The sequence below is a fragment of the Annulohypoxylon truncatum genome (genome assembly GCF_022578515.1).
Source record: "Annulohypoxylon truncatum strain CBS 140777 unplaced genomic scaffold F4807scaffold_11, whole genome shotgun sequence".
NCBI classification, from domain to species: Eukaryota; Fungi; Ascomycota; class Sordariomycetes; order Xylariales; family Hypoxylaceae; genus Annulohypoxylon; species Annulohypoxylon truncatum.
In genome coordinates this window covers 806,375-824,853 of record NW_025953797.1, presented here as the reverse complement: position 1 = coordinate 824,853, position 18,479 = coordinate 806,375, and the positions used below count along the sequence as shown (strand labels likewise).

The window sequence follows — 18,479 nt, the reverse complement described above, 5'->3', positions numbered from 1 at the left end:
AAATACAGCCACTCACTAACTAGCATCTTGGTGAAAACTACCATGTCATGAGATTTCTAGGAGTACCGACCCCACTGAATACGAAATGAGGTTCATGCTGCTCTCACCGTCATCCGGCTCCGCAGATCCACGCCCCAAAGCCAGCTAGCTCTGCCAGCCCTGCCAGCTACCACCCCCACACTCCCGTCTGCAATGAGACTTCAAAGTGAACGTCGTAGGGTCCAAAGGCATATAAATATCCCATTGTCCTTCCTGTTCTGTCCTATCTTGTCTTCAGCCTCATCACGCAATCACAGCTTCATCTCAACTACACACTACTCAACTCACTCAAACAACTTCAAGTCTTTTACGACATCCCAAAAACCTTCAAATCCATCAAAATGCAGTTCTTCGCCGTCGCCGCTTTCGTCGCCGCTGCCTCTGCCAGCACCGTCTTCACGGTCTCCGACTTCTCTGCCGGATGCATCCCCCACAGCACCCAGTGCTCGTAAGCAATCCCCTGCTCATCGCATTGTTCGGACCATGAGCATAGCATACTAACAATCACGCCTATAGTTACAACTTCGGTGTCATCCAGGCTGGTAACGGCGAGACTACTCCCGTGGCCTGCTCTGCCATGGTCGCCGCCAACACCGACGGCTCTCTGCCCGAGGTCAAGGCCGGCACCTGCAAGGACTCTGCCCGCACCTTCACCGTCACCAAGGGCGCTGATGGCCTGACCCTCACCGTCACCCAGCCCATCACCCCCTCCAGCAACCAGTCTGGCTCTCACCTGCTCGCCAACAGCGACCTCAAGACCTCCAACGCCCCCAACGCCGAGGTCCAGAGCTACGCTGGCCCCACTGGCTTCGACCTCACCTCTTAAATCTTGGTACGACTCTGACGACCTTGACTTCGAATCTAATGTGGAGGGGCTTTTTGGTAAAGGGGTTTTTATGAATGGAATGAAAACATACTAGATCATCTATAGAGCACACGCCTTGCTGCGTCAAACAATCAACGGCATCTTGCATTCTTAAACAATTGTCTACCTTTCAGTGATTTGTATAAAACCTAGTAGATTGTCAATATTTCAGTTTCTTAACTTGTGAGTCCTAATTATCATGAAGACCATTCAAAAAGTAAGCGCATCTTCTGATATCAAAAGGGGGTTGGTGACTAACAAGTGGGTCCTCATGTCAGCCTCTCTAAATAGGTACCTGGGACGCGATGACGTCCAATAAGCTTAATTTTAAGTTCTGACTTGCGTATCTTCATTGGCACGTATATTCGCTCCATCTTCACTGTACTTTGGATCACATGTACGAGATGGCTAGAGACTGCACAAGTAATGATGGCGAATTTTCTAGATGCGATGATCGTATGTGCTAAATCATAATATTAGCATGGTGTTTATGCTACCACATCGACGACCACATACCCTACCAATGGAAAAGGGGTGGGTTACGTACTCATGGCCGAGCTACCTGAAAATTCAGCCACCTCATAACTCTCATAACTCTCATCGCGTTAACATGCTTCGTATGCCTCATATCTCATAACCCCCAACATAACAGTGACCTCACTCCTAAGCCTGCCACCTAGCCGTACAATGCGACCTACCTCCATCTCTAAAGAGCCCAAGTCGCAGCCGGCCGTATAAGCGGGCGCTTCCCCTTCGGATCATCCGTGTCCCGCCTCGCCCTAGCCGCCCTCCTTTCGCGTTGCCTGCCCTCCATCCGTTTCGTCATAACGCGTTGCAAACTCATCGGCAAATCGTCCACCGCCTCTTCGTTATTATCCGCGGCGCCATCGCCGCCCCATAACGCGGTCGACGTTCGCCTCAGCATATTCGCGTCGACTCCCATATTGACGGCCGGGCCCATAACAGTACCGTGAGATGGCATTTTCCCTAGGGTGAAACCGCGTCTCCTGCGCATGAAGCTGTTTCCAGATTTGCTCTTAGTCATCTGAACATTCTGTTGTTCTGCTTCCGCTTGCGCCGCGGCTGCCGCCGCATTGCGGTCCGACTCGCGCTCCCTGATCTTCCGCGCGTATTCGTGGAACTTGGGGCGCTCCAGCATTCCGCTGCGGAATGCGTTGACCCCGACCAGTAGCTTGGCGAGGTCTACGAGTTCTTCTAGATATTCAATGATTTCCACTAGGATGAGGTTAGCAGATCTTGGTTTTCTAGGTACCTAGGTACGGAAGAATTTAGTGTCGTTAAAGCTATGAATTCGTTCAAGGACCCCAGGCAGATGCTAATGTTTGGGGCAGAAACGTAGAGCGCAAAAAGTGAAGATGAAAATTGCTTACTCATGCCCGCAGAACTGGCATTCCAGGATAGGAAACTCTGTCGAGTCATCGACTTTAAAACATGTGGCTGAAGCGGAATAGAACCCCCTGTTGGTGTTGCAGGTGAATGAGTGCCGGTGTTATATGCCGATTTCACTATACCCCCAAGCAGAAGTTCACGGACTCGGCTAATATATCGTAGCTGTGCTACGCGGCAAGATGGCAGAAACTGAGGGAGAGGTAGTCGCGTTGTTAAGGCCTCGTTGACGGCAAAGAGGGTGAGCATCATACTAGCCGCGACGTTGCGACGATATGGTAAGACATCAGCATTTAACTCCTCGATCACGCTGCTTCCGTACGCTTTGCGGAGATGAAGCATGTTGTCCATACGATCAATGATTTGAAACAGGACGTATATCATCTCACCATAAATCAATGCTTGTCCCTTGAAACTGCCTTTCATTCTTGGTTCTGTTAGGCAAAATGGTAAGAACGTACGGGCTGCTGCAAGGGCCTGCTCAGCCTTTTCCATGGCGTCCTTGAAATTCTCACTTAATGCATGAGATTTAATGTCGACGTTCTGAGGCGAGTCGATGCCAACAGCGATCGAGCTCTCCATTTGCGAAATCTGTTGGATTGTCGAGGCTAGAGACTCGACAAGCCTATCTCGAGCTCGGACAGGGAAAAGAAACATCTCGACTAACAGTGCGATGGTCCCACCAACAAGGAAACATACCATTCGTTGGACAAAGATCTCCCATGGATGGTCCCCGGAAGGTTGAAGAATTGTTGCTGGTTGCATACCTATTAGAGATGTTGATTCGTCAAGACGCGAAATCAAGAATTTACTTACCAAGCCCGACTACGGACATACTGACTAGGGAGATAATGCCTGTTTTGACGAATGGTGTACCGAGATGGATATATGAAGAGGGTACGATACCGAATACAAGAACGACCACGGCGACAATACGGTTCCCTTGTCCTATTTCGTAAGCAAGGAAGCCAACAACGCAGCCAAATATGACCCCGATCACTCGAAGGAAGAACCCTTGGAAAGAAGTTCCTACCGAAACTTCGAAGACAAGGACTAGTTGAAGAGACGCCCACGACCCACGGATTGAATTGTACCAGGCTGTGCAAATGTTTAGCAACTGATCCACCACGTCTCTTCGGATATTATTGAATTACCATTAGTTGCCGGCACGAACGCAGGCCACGTTATAAGGTACGCTGCTGTACACATTTTGAGAGCATAGGCGAGATCATCGGAGTCGGCAAAGAACTCGACTATATCAGCAGCCAGGCCACGTAACCACATAATATTGCTAGCTTCAGACTTCTGGGGTCCTTTCCGCATCGGAATCCTACCCTTCTCGGGAACCGTGGGTTGCTTCGATATAACGTGACCAGCCTCTTCGTCTACGGAACGCCTTAAAAGCTGTTCTTCGCTAGCATCTGCGTCCTGCTCATTTCCGTTGAGGTCTTCTCTCAAGCCGTGACCCTTTCTTGCCTCCTTTCTTGCGTTCTCCGGAAGAGCGTTTACGTCGTGTTCTCCGCCACTTGTCAACCACTTTTTCCAGCCAATCCTTGGAAAATAAAACCGACGATGGTTGTTCCTCGATTGCCTCCGCTCAACAAGAGATCGTGAATGTCTCAGCATATCCATGGTTTGGCTGGCTGCTTGTCGAACGCTAATTAAGAATGAGGAGATAAGGTGCGTCTCCATCCGTGGCATAATGTCGCCACGTGATTCTCGACCATATTCTATACGGGCAGCATGCTCGAGAGCTGTAGCGGAATCTTGATCAAATTGCAACAATGCTTCTGCAAACATGTTCACTCGGAGATCAATCTCTTCTAAGGTGATACCCTTGGGAGTTGGAGCGCCCGACGGGAGACGGGGTACATCGTAGCAATATGCTAGAGCAGAGGTTATCACATAGACTGCTGCTTGTATCTGGTCTTGAAGGATCTTGGTCGGTCCGCGGATCTGGCAAAGAATATGCTCTAGGAGTTCAATGTCACCAGACTCGATTTCCCGAATTGGTTTGATGAGTTCGATGTTCTGCGCGTATTTGGACTTACGCCGTGACTTTTTGGTATCGCTTTCAGAACTACTGTCCGAGTCGCTGTCTGTCTCGGGTTCGGAGTCTTCGTCATTAGTAGTCTTCTCGTCCGGCTGTTCTGGTTCTTCTGGCTGATCCTCTCCGTATTTATGGCCTGCTAAAGCATATTTGCTTTCACAAGCATTGATAAGACAGATCGTAATTTGGACAAGGCGTGACATCAAAGTCATGCTAACTGGCTTCAATGATCGTGGAGGAAGGACCGCGAAGACTAATTCGAAGTTACTCTCCGCTTGAGCTTTCTTACAGCTACCAAGCTGGGCTCTCAACTTTGACTTTTTCTCAGTTAAGGCTACGAGTCTAGTTCGTAATGACATCGAAGCTGACTTTTCCTTTTCTGCGTCCGCTTCGTCTGGTTGGATAGAGTCAGACATAAACCAGTCTCCGGACTCTTGGAAACAGTTGATCGTCGCACACAACGTTTCTATCGTGGACTTTCCCAGAAAACCGCTTGAAAATTCGGGGAATATGGTGACGTTCACAAATACAATGACACCGACTGCCGTGAGGATAGGATACGCTATGTTCGTAATAATGGTAGATGATACTGAGACTGTCGTGCTCGTTAAGATAGTAATGTTGATGAGCAAGAAGAAAAATACAAACAAAAATAGCCTAGGCGCTGATGAACGTGTGATACCATGGAACAACAGGGCCAATGTGAAGAAAATCGCTCTGATGGCTAGAGACGCTTGGATGTTGGACTGGTGAACGAGGCTGGAAAGGTAAAGTCCCAAGATAGCCCAAGCGACCCCGAAGAAGGTCCCAAGGATAATGAGGATGAGGGATTCAGCCATCTGGCCGAACCGTTGTCCCGGATGTCCAAATACTGAGGCCATGGCCCCAAGATATGTTGACTTTCCATATACGGCGATAACCGCGGGAATGAGGCCGATTATCAGATTGATAGTGGTGCATACGGTATTTTTTATTACTCTCTTCCAGAGATTGTTCTTTTGGAGGTTGGATGTCACCGTAGCCAGCCATTGTTGAAATTGACGCTGAAGCCTTCGCTCCCAATGATGGGTTACTGCCATGGCTTCTTCGAGTGTAGTCCCAGCACAAAATCCAGCGGTAGTTGAAACTTGGATCTATTCATCGTGGTCGAAAGTCCACATAAATACCTAAAAGTAGGTTGGGTGGGACTTCTCCTCGTGACTTGAAAGTAGTACAGTTTCTTGACTGGGGAGATAGATAGGTGATAGCGTGGTTATAGTGAACAATCTCTTCATTAATGTGTCTATTTCTCCATCTCACAAGAAGTTGAGAAGTTGTCGTTTACAAAACTAAAAAGGCCACTGATTGACGCCCCATTCTTACCCCAACTACCCCATTTGTCTTGGTACTCCACGCGAATGATATCATCCATGGATCCCAAAACACGCCAAAAACGTCCGATCTTGGTTATTGGGCGCTCTGTGTTACCGTTGCACTAACAGGGGTAATTCACAGCTCTACCGAGATACAATGTACAGCTACCCAAATTTAAGCTTATTGGTAGCGTATCAAAGAGTATTAGGACTTTGTTAGGACTTTGATCATCGCGGGGTTTCTGCAAGGTTCTCAAAGACAATCTTAGGAGCTGCATGTGCTTCCTCGATAAGACATCTAGCGCCAACCTCTTAGCAACGATCAACCTACCTAGAACATACACCAAGTATGACCCAGTAATAGTACGTCAAGTACTATTATCATATCTGCGAAAGGGATCTCACGAGCCTTCGGGCTGTGCATCATCAACATGCCTCCATCAGTGACTGTGGTTGTAAGGATATTCCTCTTTTATTTAGCCCCGCGGCGGGGAATCTGTCCATCTACAGAGCTAGGCAACTAACTAATCGCTCGATCCTGTAGACGAAGCTGAAAGTACAGCTGAAGCTGTCTATCGCGCGGCTACGAATGGTACAACAACGTGACGAACAAATGGGCAAGACGGCGCGAAGATCAATGGCTCAATTGTTAGATGCTGGCAAAATCGATTCGGCACGGATAAGAGTCGAGAACATTATTCGATCGGACATTACCACAGAACTCCACGAGATCCTAGAACTATACTGCGAATTGCTTTTGGCACGTGCTGGGCTTCTAGAAGGTCATACCTGTGATCCTGGATTGGAGGAAGCGGCGAAGAGTATCATATACGCTGCTCCGAAGACAGAGATTAAGGAATTACAACAAGTGCGTGCTCTCCTTGCGGAGAAGTATGGCAAAGAATTCGTACTGTCTGCTATGGAGAACACGGATCAGAAAGTATCTGAAAAGGTCATAAAGAAGCTCAGTGTTACACCACCTCGAGAGGAACTTGTCCAGGGGTATCTAGAAGAGATCGCTAGGGCATACGGGGTCGATTGGCCAAAGCGACCTAAAGATTTAGGCGACCCCCCAGAGTATGTGGACAATGATGTGGGCAATGATGCGGATGATAGCCCAAGTGGTGACCAAGCGCAGAAGGGTCCCGAGTCACCCCTTCCTGCCGATAGTAAAGCCGCCCAAGAAAGAGAAGCCTTAAGTCGGGAGACACCTCCACGATCCTTAGGACAGAATTCTCCTTTACACATCAATTTGCCAAGTCCTACAACAGACAATCCTCGTCCAAAAGTCACTCTAAACTCAGTGGAACTAAAACCTAGTCAGAAAATGGTTGATGCTGGTATAGCAAAGAAGAGTGACGACAAGAATAGCGGAACAAGTGTCGACGAACTAGCAGCCCGTTTTGCTGCTTTGAAGCGGTAACCTGCTTGGCCTTACTGTGATGATTGGAAGATGGATATTATCTACGTATCAAAGTACTAGTATGGAACAGTACCGCTCTTTGTTTAGCTAGCGTGCTTATGAGTTTCAATATTATTTCAACACTTGTTAAGTCTACTACCAGACTCAAAATTCTACCTACTTACATATAACAATATCTCGTCAAGCCTCAGCACACCTACGGTGTCTCCTATGCATGTTCATACATCTACCCAAGTAATAATCAATTGCCTATCGTTCACAATGTATACCTGTTAAGGACCTCTAAATGGGTTGAACTATATTATACTTAGTTGATATTACATGAGCAAATCGTCATGCATACTGAGAGTATATACTTAACAATGGGAGTGTATTTGGAACCTTCTATACACATAAGCCTTTGGAATTGTCTTAGATGTATACTTCTTACATATAATGGGAAAAGGGGGTTGTGTCACCTGAGGCGTGGGTCTTGTTCAGCGGCAACTTCCCATTAAACGATGGACACCGTCGTACAAGAAATATAACCATCTCAATAGAAGGAAGGAAGGAACAAGCGCAGTTTAGATGCTCATAAGGTCTGGTGGTTTATTAAAGTTCGTTAAGTGATCCTTTCCTGCGAATTTTGCAATGTGATTTACCTAAATCGAAATCTTTACTTACTCCCAACCTTCTTCCTCCCAAATTTCTTACCCCCATCTCTCCACGTACCTGTTCCCTAACACACCTTCAATGTTCTCATACACCGAGCATGTTCCCTTTATGGGTGTTGTGTCTCTCATTCCCATCTTCCAATAAACCCTTCTACTCTGAATAATCAGAGGTGCACCAAATTTGAACTCACACCCGATCTGCAACTCAAGACTTGCAGCTCAGATGCGTTGGTAAACAAACAATCACAATAATCGACCGCCTCTCGTGTCGTCTCAAAGCGAGAATCTTCAGACTCTAGCCCTACAGTCTCCTACGCTCCCTTTTCTAAGACGCTTACACTACTCGATTCGAGTTCATTTGTCTCGTTGAGACTCCATGCATCACTTACACTCTAACGTTCACACATTCATATACTCTATTTTCCACTGCCAAGATGGATATTAGTCCAATCTTGGAGGCCTTGGGGGTGAATGGCCTAGCTGACATCACCCTGAAGGAGCTTCAGGTCAAGATCAACAACATTCAGCGTGGCATACTCATACTGCCTAGACAGCAAGTCCTCCAAGTTTTCATGGGATGGCTCCATGAACGTATCATAAGGGATATTCAGCAGAAGTCTTTGTTGTCTGAATTCATAGATCTTCTGCTGGTACCCGGGAAGTTACACCAAATGTCATTCATTGAAAGTGAGGTAGACGCGGCTTTCAAAGGATGGCAGGCCAAGGACGCTGCAGAGAACCCTGCAAACATACGCAGATACCAGATGGTCCACCTAGATTTTCTCGAATTATTTGAACAGGCTAAGCGTAATTCAAGTTCAGAACCCGACTGGTCTTTTGGGCCTTCAGGTTTTGACCGGGAACGAGATTCTTCAGCTAGCCCAGATGACCAAATCACTCGCCTTGTTGGCGGAGGAAAACGAAAATCTGGGTCTAACACAGTTCCGCTAGGAGATAGGAAGCGCTTCCGCAGCACCATCCCCCAGAAGACCACGAAGGCAGAAGAAGAGATAAAAGAAGAGAACGAGAAGGGGGGGTCCACCCCAGTAAAATTGGAGAATTGTCCCCAGAAGCTTCCTAGCCACACGAAGTCTTCTTTATTAGATTCCTCGCCGCCGCCATTGTATGTGTGCAATCGTTGCCACAAGCCAGGTAAGGAAACGACTCTGAGTAGGTATGAAAGAAAAAAAACAGTTGCACTAATCTATATTATAGGACACTGGATTCAACTTTGCCCTACCAATCTAGATCCAAAATGGGATCGACCACCGCCTTCAAACTACACGTGCGAGATCTGTCAGAAGAAGGGTCATCATTATGCAACCTTGTGCCCCCAGAACAAGAAAGGGCAATCCTTGACGAAACAGCGCCAGAATCAAGAAGATCGTCCTCGACGTCGGCTTAAAACACCCAAGCGAGAAGCTAAAACGCGTGGCCGAGATAATTACCGTCTCACTCCACCTTTTGGGCACCGCTCACGAAGCCCCAGAGATAACTACCCTCATCAGGCGTCTGACGTATATGGAAGTGATGATCACTTGCGATTTGGGGGAAGTGATCGTGATAGTAATGGAAGGTTCCGCGATCGTAGCTCCTCGCCTTACACAACCCGTCGACGGGTGGCTTTTGTAGAGAATTACGATCACGAACAAGGCTCGGGCAACCGCCGTCACGAACCCACTCAAACCTCATCCCCTGCGCTCCCTTACCGTGGATCTAAAGCGGCGCACCTACAACGAAACCCACGTGCATCTCTGGAGTTGGGCAAGACACAGAAAGGGGAAATAGGACGACTTTCGTACAATGACGTATTCGTGGGTCCTTCGCTATCGCCAAAGGAATACGCTTTCTCTCACAAACCGAAGCGTATCGACACACGCGAGAGTGAGAACGAAGTGATGACATATGGATCGATGGGCGCCGAGGACACCCCCGATGAGACAGAGAGAGCTAAGGCGGAAGCCGATAAGTTCCTCGAGGAACTAGACACTGACCCGCATGGCCAGAAATCGAGATCAGGGCTAGATATTATGTCCTTCTTGAAGAGCCACGACAATCCTATCATCCACAGAAAAGCGAGCCGAAAGACCGCTGTGGAGATGTTCGACGAGGTGTATAAACCCCAAACGGAACAGTAGCCCTGAGTTGCTTGGGAACATGGCCTCGATAAATGGGTTCTTTGTCCTTATTGTACATTCAAACTCATGATACTAAGAAGTGGTAACAGAACACCGGCCACAGGAGATACCGATATACTCACCTGGAAGCTTTGAACTTCGTGTTGGAATGGATCTGATACGAAGATTCAACTGGTATCCTTGCCTGCCTGATGGTTCGTCAGATACCAACGCAATCCCTTGAGTTTCTGTTCGTATTTTGCATTTGCGGGGGAGGCCGTAAAACGACTATGCTTTAAACCGTTTGCGAAGCAAAATTTACTGAACCCCCCCTCTCCACGAAGAGTTAGTAATGCTGCACATATGCACCCCTAAAGTCGGAGTTGATTGCTAACCGATAAATTCCCAGGATGCCATCCATACAGGACTCTCTTACATGTACCACAGCAACCTATGAGAATGCTCAAGTATCCACTAAGATGGAAGCTCATTCGAAGGATCCGTTTGAAGGGAGGGATTAGTTGGGTGCACTTTGCGCTTGTGTTACTACAGAGGTGGTTGACAATAGTACTGATCACATTCGAAGTCGTTCTGGCATCGGAACGAGTCGGATGAATGACCACCTCATTGCCCACATAGCTTTAGCTGGATAAGATTCATGGAAGTTGCAATAACAAATTCTTAGCAGCCGTCAAGACGTTCGTAGTCTCCTCCACGAGGATAGACATGGGACCTGTTCCAAGTTTAATAATAAGAGGTGTCAAGTTCCAACTGCCGTTGTATGATTGTGAGATTCAAACTGCCTTCCAATGCCAATCTTGCCGAGGGACGCCAGACGCCTCTACCTAGAAATATATATCTTCAAGCCCAAGCAAGTTTATGTACGCGGAATCGACCCCATTATCGACTGATTAATTATTGTTCATTGTATCCCCCCCACGTAGGTCATCGCCCACGAGCCCTTCACTCAAGCTTATCGAGATGTTCGAGACGGGTGAGGACGACCTGCTTGCTAGTCTCCTCAATCTCGCCGGCGAGGAAGACCTCGTCGAGGATGGCGTAGACCTTGTAGAAGTTGAAGACGAGGTCGAGCTCGCAGACGTTGCCGAAGAAGGCGTCGAGGACCTCGACGAAGAAGTGGATGGCCTCGAGGTAGGCGAGCTCGTTGTCGTTGGTGTCGACGCAGGCGCAGAAGAAGAGGCCGGCGTAGCGGCGGTAGACGATCTTGTAGTTGCGGAACTCGACGAAGTTGGACTGGTACTTCTGGTCGCGCGGCGCGACGAGCCGGTGCACCTCCCCCTTCAGCTTGATCTTCTCCTCGTCGCTGTACGGCACGTACCACTTCGCCAGGCGCGTCTTGCCTCTGGTTTTGGGGGGAATGGGTTAGTCTGGTGCTTGGGGTGAGTAGATGGAGGGTGTGGATGGGAACGTACTGTCGGTTTTGTATTAATATGAATGACAACATCTTGGACGCGGCAACGGTGGGTGTCGCGATTCGAGCCCGTCGGAAAGTATGAACATTGAATGTCGAATGAAGTTCCAGGGGCTCTTTTTGGTGGTGGGGCATATGAAATACAGTGCGAATGATGGGGTGTCGATTACTTATTTACACGATGTGGCTTGTCAGGTACGACCTCCGATATCCCGTCATTATTGGGAAGGAATCACTGCTTCGAACTCGCAATTAATAAGAAAGGGGTGTCTATATGAATACTGTTACACTTATTTCATCTATGTAATTATCTTAAGGACTGGATTCTACAAGTATGTAATCGTTATCTATGGAATTATAACTCCTATATATCAAACTTCTCCCCAACCAACTCCTCGCTCAACGTCCACAGCTTCTCCGCGAGCTCCGGATCCGTCGCCCACTCCTTGACCAACTTCGTATCGGTAGTCAACTCGCAATCTTGCAAGTACACGCCCTCCTGCTTCACGAGATCCGGATCTAGCGCCGCGCGCAGCGTAGTCGCGCACCCCTGCTGCAGCGTCAGCCACGGGCTCTGCCTCCTCGTCTCGGCGAGCGGCATCCCCATCACGCGCATCGAGACCTCGTCCATCATCGTCGCCAACTCCTCCGGCGCCAGCTTCATCACGTGGCTCTGCAGGTTCGTCTGCACGCTGCCCGGGTGCACAGCGTAGGCGCGCACGCCCCGCGCGCCGCGCAAGGCTAGCCGCCGGTTCAGCGCCACCGCATACAGGATCACGGCGCTCTTCGCCTGCCCGTACGCGTCGTACGGCGTGTACGAGCCCGGCTCTGCGAAATTCGGGTCAGAGAACCGCACCCCGGAGTACCGGTGCCCGGAGCTGGTCAGCAGGACGAGGCGCGCGCCGCCGGGCCCCGCGGCGGCCGCGGCGAGCACCTTCGGTAGGATCATGTTTGTTAGCAAGAAGTGGCCCAGGTGGCTGGCCGCCAGCTGCAGCTCGATGCCGTCGGGCGTCAGCTCGAACGGCGTGGCCATCACGGCCGCGTTGTTGATGACGACGTCGATTCTGGGGATCTCCGGGTCCGCGAGGATGGACTGCGCCGCTTTGCGCACGCTCGCGAGCGAGGTCAGGTCCGCTTCGATGAATTTGGTCGCGACGGAGGCGTTGACTACTTTGATGGCGTCGATCGTGGCTTGCGCTTTCTCCCGCGAGCGCCCGACGAGGATGAGCTGCGCGGGTGACTCTGCGGCGAGCGAGATCAGGGTCTCGGCTCCGATACCGCCCGGGCTGGGGCCGGTTAGGAGGACTAGGTAGATAAGTATTGGTAGTCTGGGGAGAATGTTAGGGGAAGTTGGGAGGTGGGCCTTACATGTCCTTCCTTTTACCTGGTCGGCAAACTTGTGCACGAGAGCGAGGCCCTCGGTTTCTCGGCTGTAGGTTGACATTGTTTCTGGCAAGTCTTGCTGTTTTGCCTTTATAAAGCTCGAGTAGACGAGATAGATCTACGTTAAACGGGTTTTTGCGTTTTGAATTGTTCTTCCTAAGGCTAATGTTTTTTTGTTCATCCTCGTCGTCGTCTTCGACCTTTTATATCTAAACGACATGTCAATCGAAAAGTCGCCGTCGTGCTGCTGACGCCCGCGATTTGTAGCGAGGAACCATCACCTGTGATGTTGTCAAAGCTTCTATGCATCTCTCGGTTTTAGCTGTATAACGCCGGGCATCGTTAGCCTCTTCAATAAATAGCTACCGGAGACCTGAGTTATTAGGTACCTGCTCCGTTAACTCCAAAATCCGAGGATGATTGCTGAAGATTGTTTACTAAAGAGTTATTAACAACATGATTGGTTAGACCAGCTGTGGAACGAGGAAATATGAGCAGTTCTTGATTTCGTATCATATCGTTGTGGTATAGGCTCTTGTCTCGATGAGATTTATTTCTGACAGTTTAAAGAATCTCGTTGTTTTTATTATATCATTCATCCCAACCACGATTAAAAAACAGCCAAACCAGGGGGATGAAGTCGATTCGAACCTTTATCAAAGGAAAACTAATTATTTAATATTCATTAGTGGAATTATAAAAGCAGTTGCTGATTTGTATGCATGATGACCCAGTCAGCCAGTCCGGATCTTCTAAGACAATATACAAGTCTGAAATTAACAGTAGCTGTAATATGAGTTTTAATTAATAATTAATGGCACCACCATGTTATTGTTGAATGAGAGAGTGGCTTTTTGTTGTTCTTAAACATATCTACTCGCTTACGTAGAACTCATGGAAGGTAGAATAAGTAACTACTGCATGTTTAAGTGATGCTATCGGTTGATCAGAGCCAAGCTTTTGTGGGTTCTAGACTCAGCCCAGTCAAAGGGATAACCTTGAAACAGATGCAAAGAGACTAAAGCCACACCTAGGTAGCACCAGCACCTAAGTATTCCGTGGCGCAGTTAGGCACTTTTAGACTCAATCCAAAACTCCGATTGGTGATAATAAATTCACTAATTTGATCTCTACGCTCCTTAACACACATCAACATATCAACATACAGTGTCGGCTTCATCTAAGTCTATAGTACGGCTCATCAATACTGCCTTCACGCCCATGATTACGAGTCTTACCTGGGCTATGTGCTGAGCCGTCTGAAACGTATTGCTTCTTGACGAAGGTCGTCAATTTCGCGATATCACCAGCCTAGCCTCATCTGATATAATTTACGATCAGTCGTACGCCATCTTATGAGCTTCTAAAGAATAGACGACTTCATAATGAACTACCCTAACCGAATTTGAAACTATGAAATGGTTTCTGCGGACTACCATTGAAAATTATCTTTCTCCCTTCCTTTCCATTTTTTCGATCTCTATTCCCTTCCATCACATTTTGTTACATTAGGGATTCTTCAACTGTTTTTCTTTTTTCCTAACTACTTAGTTCCTTTTAACACTTGAGACAATAAGTAGATCTTCACTCACTATGGATCGTCCTAAAGATTCTTCTAAGGACGTTGTTGTCTTCCGCTGCATACGCAGTGATGGGATGCAGTATGATGAGGCACGCTTCCCGGCTGATCACAAGCCCGCTGATGAAGCAACTGTGAGGAGTTACTGTGACCGGCTTGGAGCCATGATCGCCGAGCAAGTCTATCCTGGTTCAAGTATGTCAGAATATTCATCATGTAAATTCAACATGCTAACTCCTAATAGTTCAATCCTTTACCTTAGAAGCGTTGCCGCCGTTCTACCAACTCCGAGTCAAGACTCGTACTGACAGTAAGTAAATCCAAAATTGTCCATGACTTCACTAACATACTTCACCAAAGGCAAGACTCGCAATGACACGTTTCTGTATGGGTATCCGGAGCATGAGGATGAGAAGGAAAAGAAGAAGACTAAGAAGCAAGCTGCTTTGAAATGTTTCCGAACTCCATCCGACTTCTTTGACCATCTTCTATGGTTAATCACTGATGCAACAAATGACGGCAAGAATTGTTGTTGCAGGTTTTGTAAGCCATCCAGCGTATCCAAGGAAGAGGCACAGGAGGCTACACCTTCAAGTTTAAGCCAACCTAAGTCCGTCCCCGTCCCAGCCCATTTGACGAGCAAGTCACGAAGTGCCTCACCCGCATCTACTACTAGTACGAGAGCCTCAACCAAGAAAACTAGTGCTGCCACGTCAACGGCCAAAGCTATTACAGGCCCTTCGGCACCCCAAATACAACCGTCAGCGCAGCCAGTGGCAAAACCTGCCATACAGCCTGTAGCACAATCCATGCCACATCTCGCGACACAACTCTCAGCACAACTGCAAGTTTCAGCGCAGCCCACAACGCAGCCCACGATGCAGCCCACGATGCAGGTTCAGGCTCAGACTCAGTCGGATGAATCTGTCTTGTTTAGGGAAGGTGAAGTAATTTGGTACAGAAAGCAGGGACCAACCTTTCGCCTTGGTATTATTCTCCAAAACACCCCTGGAGATTCTACCAACACATCTATGAGCAGAATCAAGCCGCTAGCTCACTTCCAGACGGACCTCGAAGTTGTCGAACGTTCCGATGCTGATATGCGTCCGTTCCTTACTTATAGTGTCCCTAAGGTTCAGGAAATGCTTCAAGAATTTGCCATTCGGCCTATGGAAGAGGTCCCGTGGCTAGTGATAGAATCTGAACTGCTATGCGATGAGAATCAGAAAGCAGAGTTGTTAATCCTCGAGGCTTCGAAGATAGCCGCTAGTCACGTCGATCATTCGTATTCCTTGTTCAACCTTTTTCAGAACTACAACTTACCCAACAGGCTAAGTTTTGGGGGCGTATTCTTCGGCTGTGAGAAGATCGGCGTGTTTGAGGCAGTCCGAGTCAGCGTTGAGCAAGATGAGCACCCGCAGTGGGACAACATGGATATCACCTTCGTTATGGTGCTGAAGAGCATATTGCTCGAAAGATCCGAGCAGGATGAACGACTTCTCTTCGAAGGCGATATCTGGGTCCTGCAAGACAGCAAAGAAGCGGAGCAGACACTCAACCAAGGACAAATCCCTCCGGCCATGCGTCGTGAGAAAGAATTTCGAGACGGGGTGATGAAGAAATACGGTATTCACTATGACTGGGTTCTATTGCGCGGTAACGTCACGAAGACAGAGAAGTTCATCAAAGGTAGATTTTACGAATCCGACAAGCTCGGCCCGATGCTCTACCAAGGACAGTGGGGCGATTACCTGCGAGACGGATATATCCCGTCGATTCAGAAGTCCCTCAACCGGCGCCTCGACTCATGGGGTCCTACAATTGGCAGAGTTCAGACCCGTCGAGATGCTGTCGCCGGTGCCATCCCGCCTGGGACTCTCTTATCTCTTGGACCTCGGGTCGTGGAACAGCCTCGAGCAATTTAGCATAGTCCCTGGCTGCATTTTAGGCGAATTGGAAATGGGGATTATTATAAGCACTTGCAGTTCTTGTGGTTGAAACTACGGATTCTTGGTGGGCGGTTCAGTCTACCTTTTTTTGCTTGACATTAAGTTTGGTCATCTTCGATGGAGGAAGCAAAACTTTCTGACGGTAGTCTAACCGTCTTCTCCCCATCAACACCTGGTTCGCGGAATCGACTCAACGCCCCTTCGCCATCCGATTGATTAGCCGTGTATTGGGAGTTGGCTTAGGGCCATTCTTACACTCCTCCCCTTGACCTTTACCCCTTGCATTTTGCGCCTTAGGACATTAATTGATGGATTCCCCTTTTACATAATCGTGCTTGTACTCTGATGCGTGTTGTGAATAGTCTTGCTCTAGATACCAAGACTTGATCGGCGCTTCCACACGTGCAACGCCTAGGATATCCTAGGTATTTAGAAAGATCGGTACGTAGTGTGCATTCCAGCATGCACGACCCCGTATTCGATGTGTACCTATCAAGCATGTCTCAAACGAGTTCGAGAGGGCTGGCACAGGAGGTTAGTATCTATTGTATCTTGGCAATTACCGTGCCTCTTTTATTGTGCCCGTGCTTCTTCATTTCAACCAGCATCTAGTACAATATTAGATAAGCTTGTGAAAATCACCGATACATATGCCCTGTCCGATACAGTGTGTATATTCCACGTGGAACTCACGTGGAACTTGCCCAGAATTGGCTTTCGATCCATGGCACCTTAAATGTGTATCGTATCGTATTTACATCGTATGGCTACGTACATCCTGGAGTATCCTCACGTGGTATAAGGTGACTCGCCGTCTTGGTTCCTAGATTGGGCGAACGAGGCGCTACCGCTGGTAGGGTTTTTAATAGTTAGGGATCGCAAGAAATTAAGCCTCGGGCACCGCCTCCTTTTAAAACCGGGTTCTGAGATGTTGACTGCCAGGGCCGAGTAGGGATAAGGAAACAAGGCATCTGTGCATATAATCCCGGGTGAAAAGATTGAAGTGTTCTTTGCTATCCCCTAACCGGTCCCCGCCTTACCTCATGTGTAAATATCACTTACGACGACGGGGTTCTTAAGCCGGAGGGCTGGACGTTCGGTCCGCTTTAGTGTACAGAATAATACTATGTAGACGGGTTAACGTGTATGGTTTCGCCGAGCATACTCGCACTATACTTCCCTCTTAATAAACGATACCGACCATCGGGAAATTTTAAATATTCCGCGGCGTCCGGGGAAGGTTCAGGTACGGGGATATTGGTACATTCCCAATTCTAGAAAACGACGCGGAATCATACCCGCTATCTATTATATGTACGGCGTATGTGCCCAAGTTTGCATTTTCAAAGAGGCTGGCGATGAATATAAGGCGTGAGATGACGTTTCAAGGAGATGGATGGTATTGTAGGACGGCATGCGGGACGGGAGTTTCCGCCGTCGCCGCGTTGTGACGATGCTAGTGATGAAAAGGCTGGAATGTGATCAACACAAGTCGATTTTGACGGGAATAGTGCATTTGCAGATCTCGGTAAGGCCCTTCCGGCATGATGATTTTATGTGGCGACGTCGGGAATGCGACTCGTACGAAATATATACAGACCGACATATCCAATTTCTCGTCGTCGCATCGCGTAGAGGCAGACAGCAGAGAGGCTGGCAAATATGTATATACGTATGTATGTAGGTAGGTAGTAGTTTTGATAATTGTTTTATTCTTGCATAAAGAAAACCGACTTATCGACCAATCAGAGTCGACGTGAATGATATCAAGGACCGCAACTCGCAGGACTCGGTTCTGACGGCAATTCATCGCGAGTTATGCTCGGTGGCTTACCTAATTTCCACTCAGGTGAGATAATAAGGGCTGACTAACCTGACAAATTCAATTTTCAAGAAGGGACGTGCGTCAAGGGACAAGTACATAAGTAGCCCGGTACCTTGTAGAGAGGAAAAGGAACCGCCAATCTCCCGAAACTAAAATTGAGCTAAGCCAGTTTGAGGTGCTCGGTACCACATTATTTCCATGGGAGGGTAGCACGGAAGAATCACCAGTTTAGGAACCCCGGGGTTTCCGCTAGGCGAAAAAGGGATAGCCTATCCAAGCTATCGGGTCTTGCTCGAAGGGAAGAAGGGACAGACGGATCCCTAGTCGGTCGGGTCCGGGGTTAGTTATGGCTGTTTCCTATGTACGAGGCACATGCACCACGCTCCTGCCGTCCTGTCATAATTG

At 48.3% G+C, this 18,479-nt stretch overlaps 7 protein-coding genes across 7 annotated transcripts; 4 read left to right on the top strand and 3 right to left on the bottom strand.

The window, feature by feature from the left end:
* Positions 1-380: 380 nt before the first annotated feature.
* On the top strand, positions 381-865 carry F4807DRAFT_459274 (hypersensitive response-inducing protein; the record flags this gene model as incomplete). Its single annotated transcript, XM_048001333.1, has 2 exons — positions 381-487; positions 556-865. 2 exons carry the CDS (start codon positions 381-383, stop codon positions 863-865), a joined length of 417 nt encoding a protein of 138 aa, XP_047855564.1.
* A 745-nt stretch (positions 866-1,610) lies between these two features.
* On the bottom strand, positions 1,611-5,440 carry F4807DRAFT_451176 (uncharacterized protein; the record flags this gene model as incomplete). The annotated part of the gene is made up of 4 exons (XM_048000213.1): positions 1,611-2,140; positions 2,296-3,066; positions 3,128-3,409; positions 3,466-5,440. The coding sequence occupies 4 exons, from the start codon at positions 5,438-5,440 to the stop codon at positions 1,611-1,613; spliced, it is 3,558 nt and encodes a 1,185-aa protein (XP_047855563.1).
* A 518-nt stretch (positions 5,441-5,958) lies between these two features.
* F4807DRAFT_421322 (DUF292 domain-containing protein) lies at positions 5,959-7,400 on the top strand. The gene is made up of 2 exons (XM_047997577.1): positions 5,959-6,168; positions 6,258-7,400. Exons 1-2 carry the CDS (start codon positions 6,145-6,147, stop codon positions 7,134-7,136), a joined length of 903 nt encoding a protein of 300 aa, XP_047855562.1. The 5' UTR covers positions 5,959-6,144; the 3' UTR covers positions 7,137-7,400.
* An 823-nt stretch (positions 7,401-8,223) lies between these two features.
* On the top strand, positions 8,224-9,927 carry F4807DRAFT_459271 (uncharacterized protein; the record flags this gene model as incomplete). The annotated part of the gene is made up of 2 exons (XM_048001332.1): positions 8,224-8,941; positions 9,005-9,927. The coding sequence occupies 2 exons, from the start codon at positions 8,224-8,226 to the stop codon at positions 9,925-9,927; spliced, it is 1,641 nt and encodes a 546-aa protein (XP_047855561.1).
* A 942-nt stretch (positions 9,928-10,869) lies between these two features.
* Positions 10,870-11,371, bottom strand: F4807DRAFT_459270 (AP-2 complex subunit sigma; the record flags this gene model as incomplete). The annotated part of the gene is made up of 2 exons (XM_048001331.1): positions 10,870-11,269; positions 11,340-11,371. The coding sequence occupies 2 exons, from the start codon at positions 11,369-11,371 to the stop codon at positions 10,870-10,872; spliced, it is 432 nt and encodes a 143-aa protein (XP_047855560.1).
* A 74-nt stretch (positions 11,372-11,445) lies between these two features.
* On the bottom strand, positions 11,446-13,023 carry F4807DRAFT_48135 (NAD(P)-binding protein). The gene has a single exon (XM_048003090.1). It carries the CDS (start codon positions 12,780-12,782, stop codon positions 11,703-11,705), a length of 1,080 nt encoding a protein of 359 aa, XP_047855559.1. The 5' UTR covers positions 12,783-13,023; the 3' UTR covers positions 11,446-11,702.
* A 1,122-nt stretch (positions 13,024-14,145) lies between these two features.
* F4807DRAFT_48111 (uncharacterized protein) lies at positions 14,146-16,478 on the top strand. The gene is made up of 3 exons (XM_048003089.1): positions 14,146-14,495; positions 14,545-14,610; positions 14,661-16,478. The coding sequence occupies exons 1-3, from the start codon at positions 14,315-14,317 to the stop codon at positions 16,223-16,225; spliced, it is 1,812 nt and encodes a 603-aa protein (XP_047855558.1). The 5' UTR covers positions 14,146-14,314; the 3' UTR covers positions 16,226-16,478.
* The last annotated feature ends 2,001 nt before the right edge of the window (positions 16,479-18,479 follow it).

Excerpts from the sequence above, each read along its gene's own strand:
- F4807DRAFT_48111 (XM_048003089.1), top strand. The coding sequence starts at position 14,315 with ATGGATCGTCCTAAAGATTCTTCTAAGGACGTTGTTGTCTTCCGCTGC. Across the intron at positions 14,496-14,544 it reads GCAAGTCTATCCTGGTTCAA|TTCAATCCTTTACCTTAGAA; the intron begins GTATGTCAGAAT and ends AACTCCTAATAG. Across the intron at positions 14,611-14,660 it reads AGTCAAGACTCGTACTGACA|GCAAGACTCGCAATGACACG; the intron begins GTAAGTAAATCC and ends ACTTCACCAAAG.
- F4807DRAFT_421322 (XM_047997577.1), top strand. The coding sequence starts at position 6,145 with ATGCCTCCATCAGTGACTGTGGTT. Across the intron at positions 6,169-6,257 it reads CTCCATCAGTGACTGTGGTT|ACGAAGCTGAAAGTACAGCT; the intron begins GTAAGGATATTC and ends TCGATCCTGTAG.
- F4807DRAFT_48135 (XM_048003090.1), bottom strand. The coding sequence starts at position 12,782 with ATGTCAACCTACAGCCGAGAAACCGAGGGCCTCGCTCTCGTGCACAAG.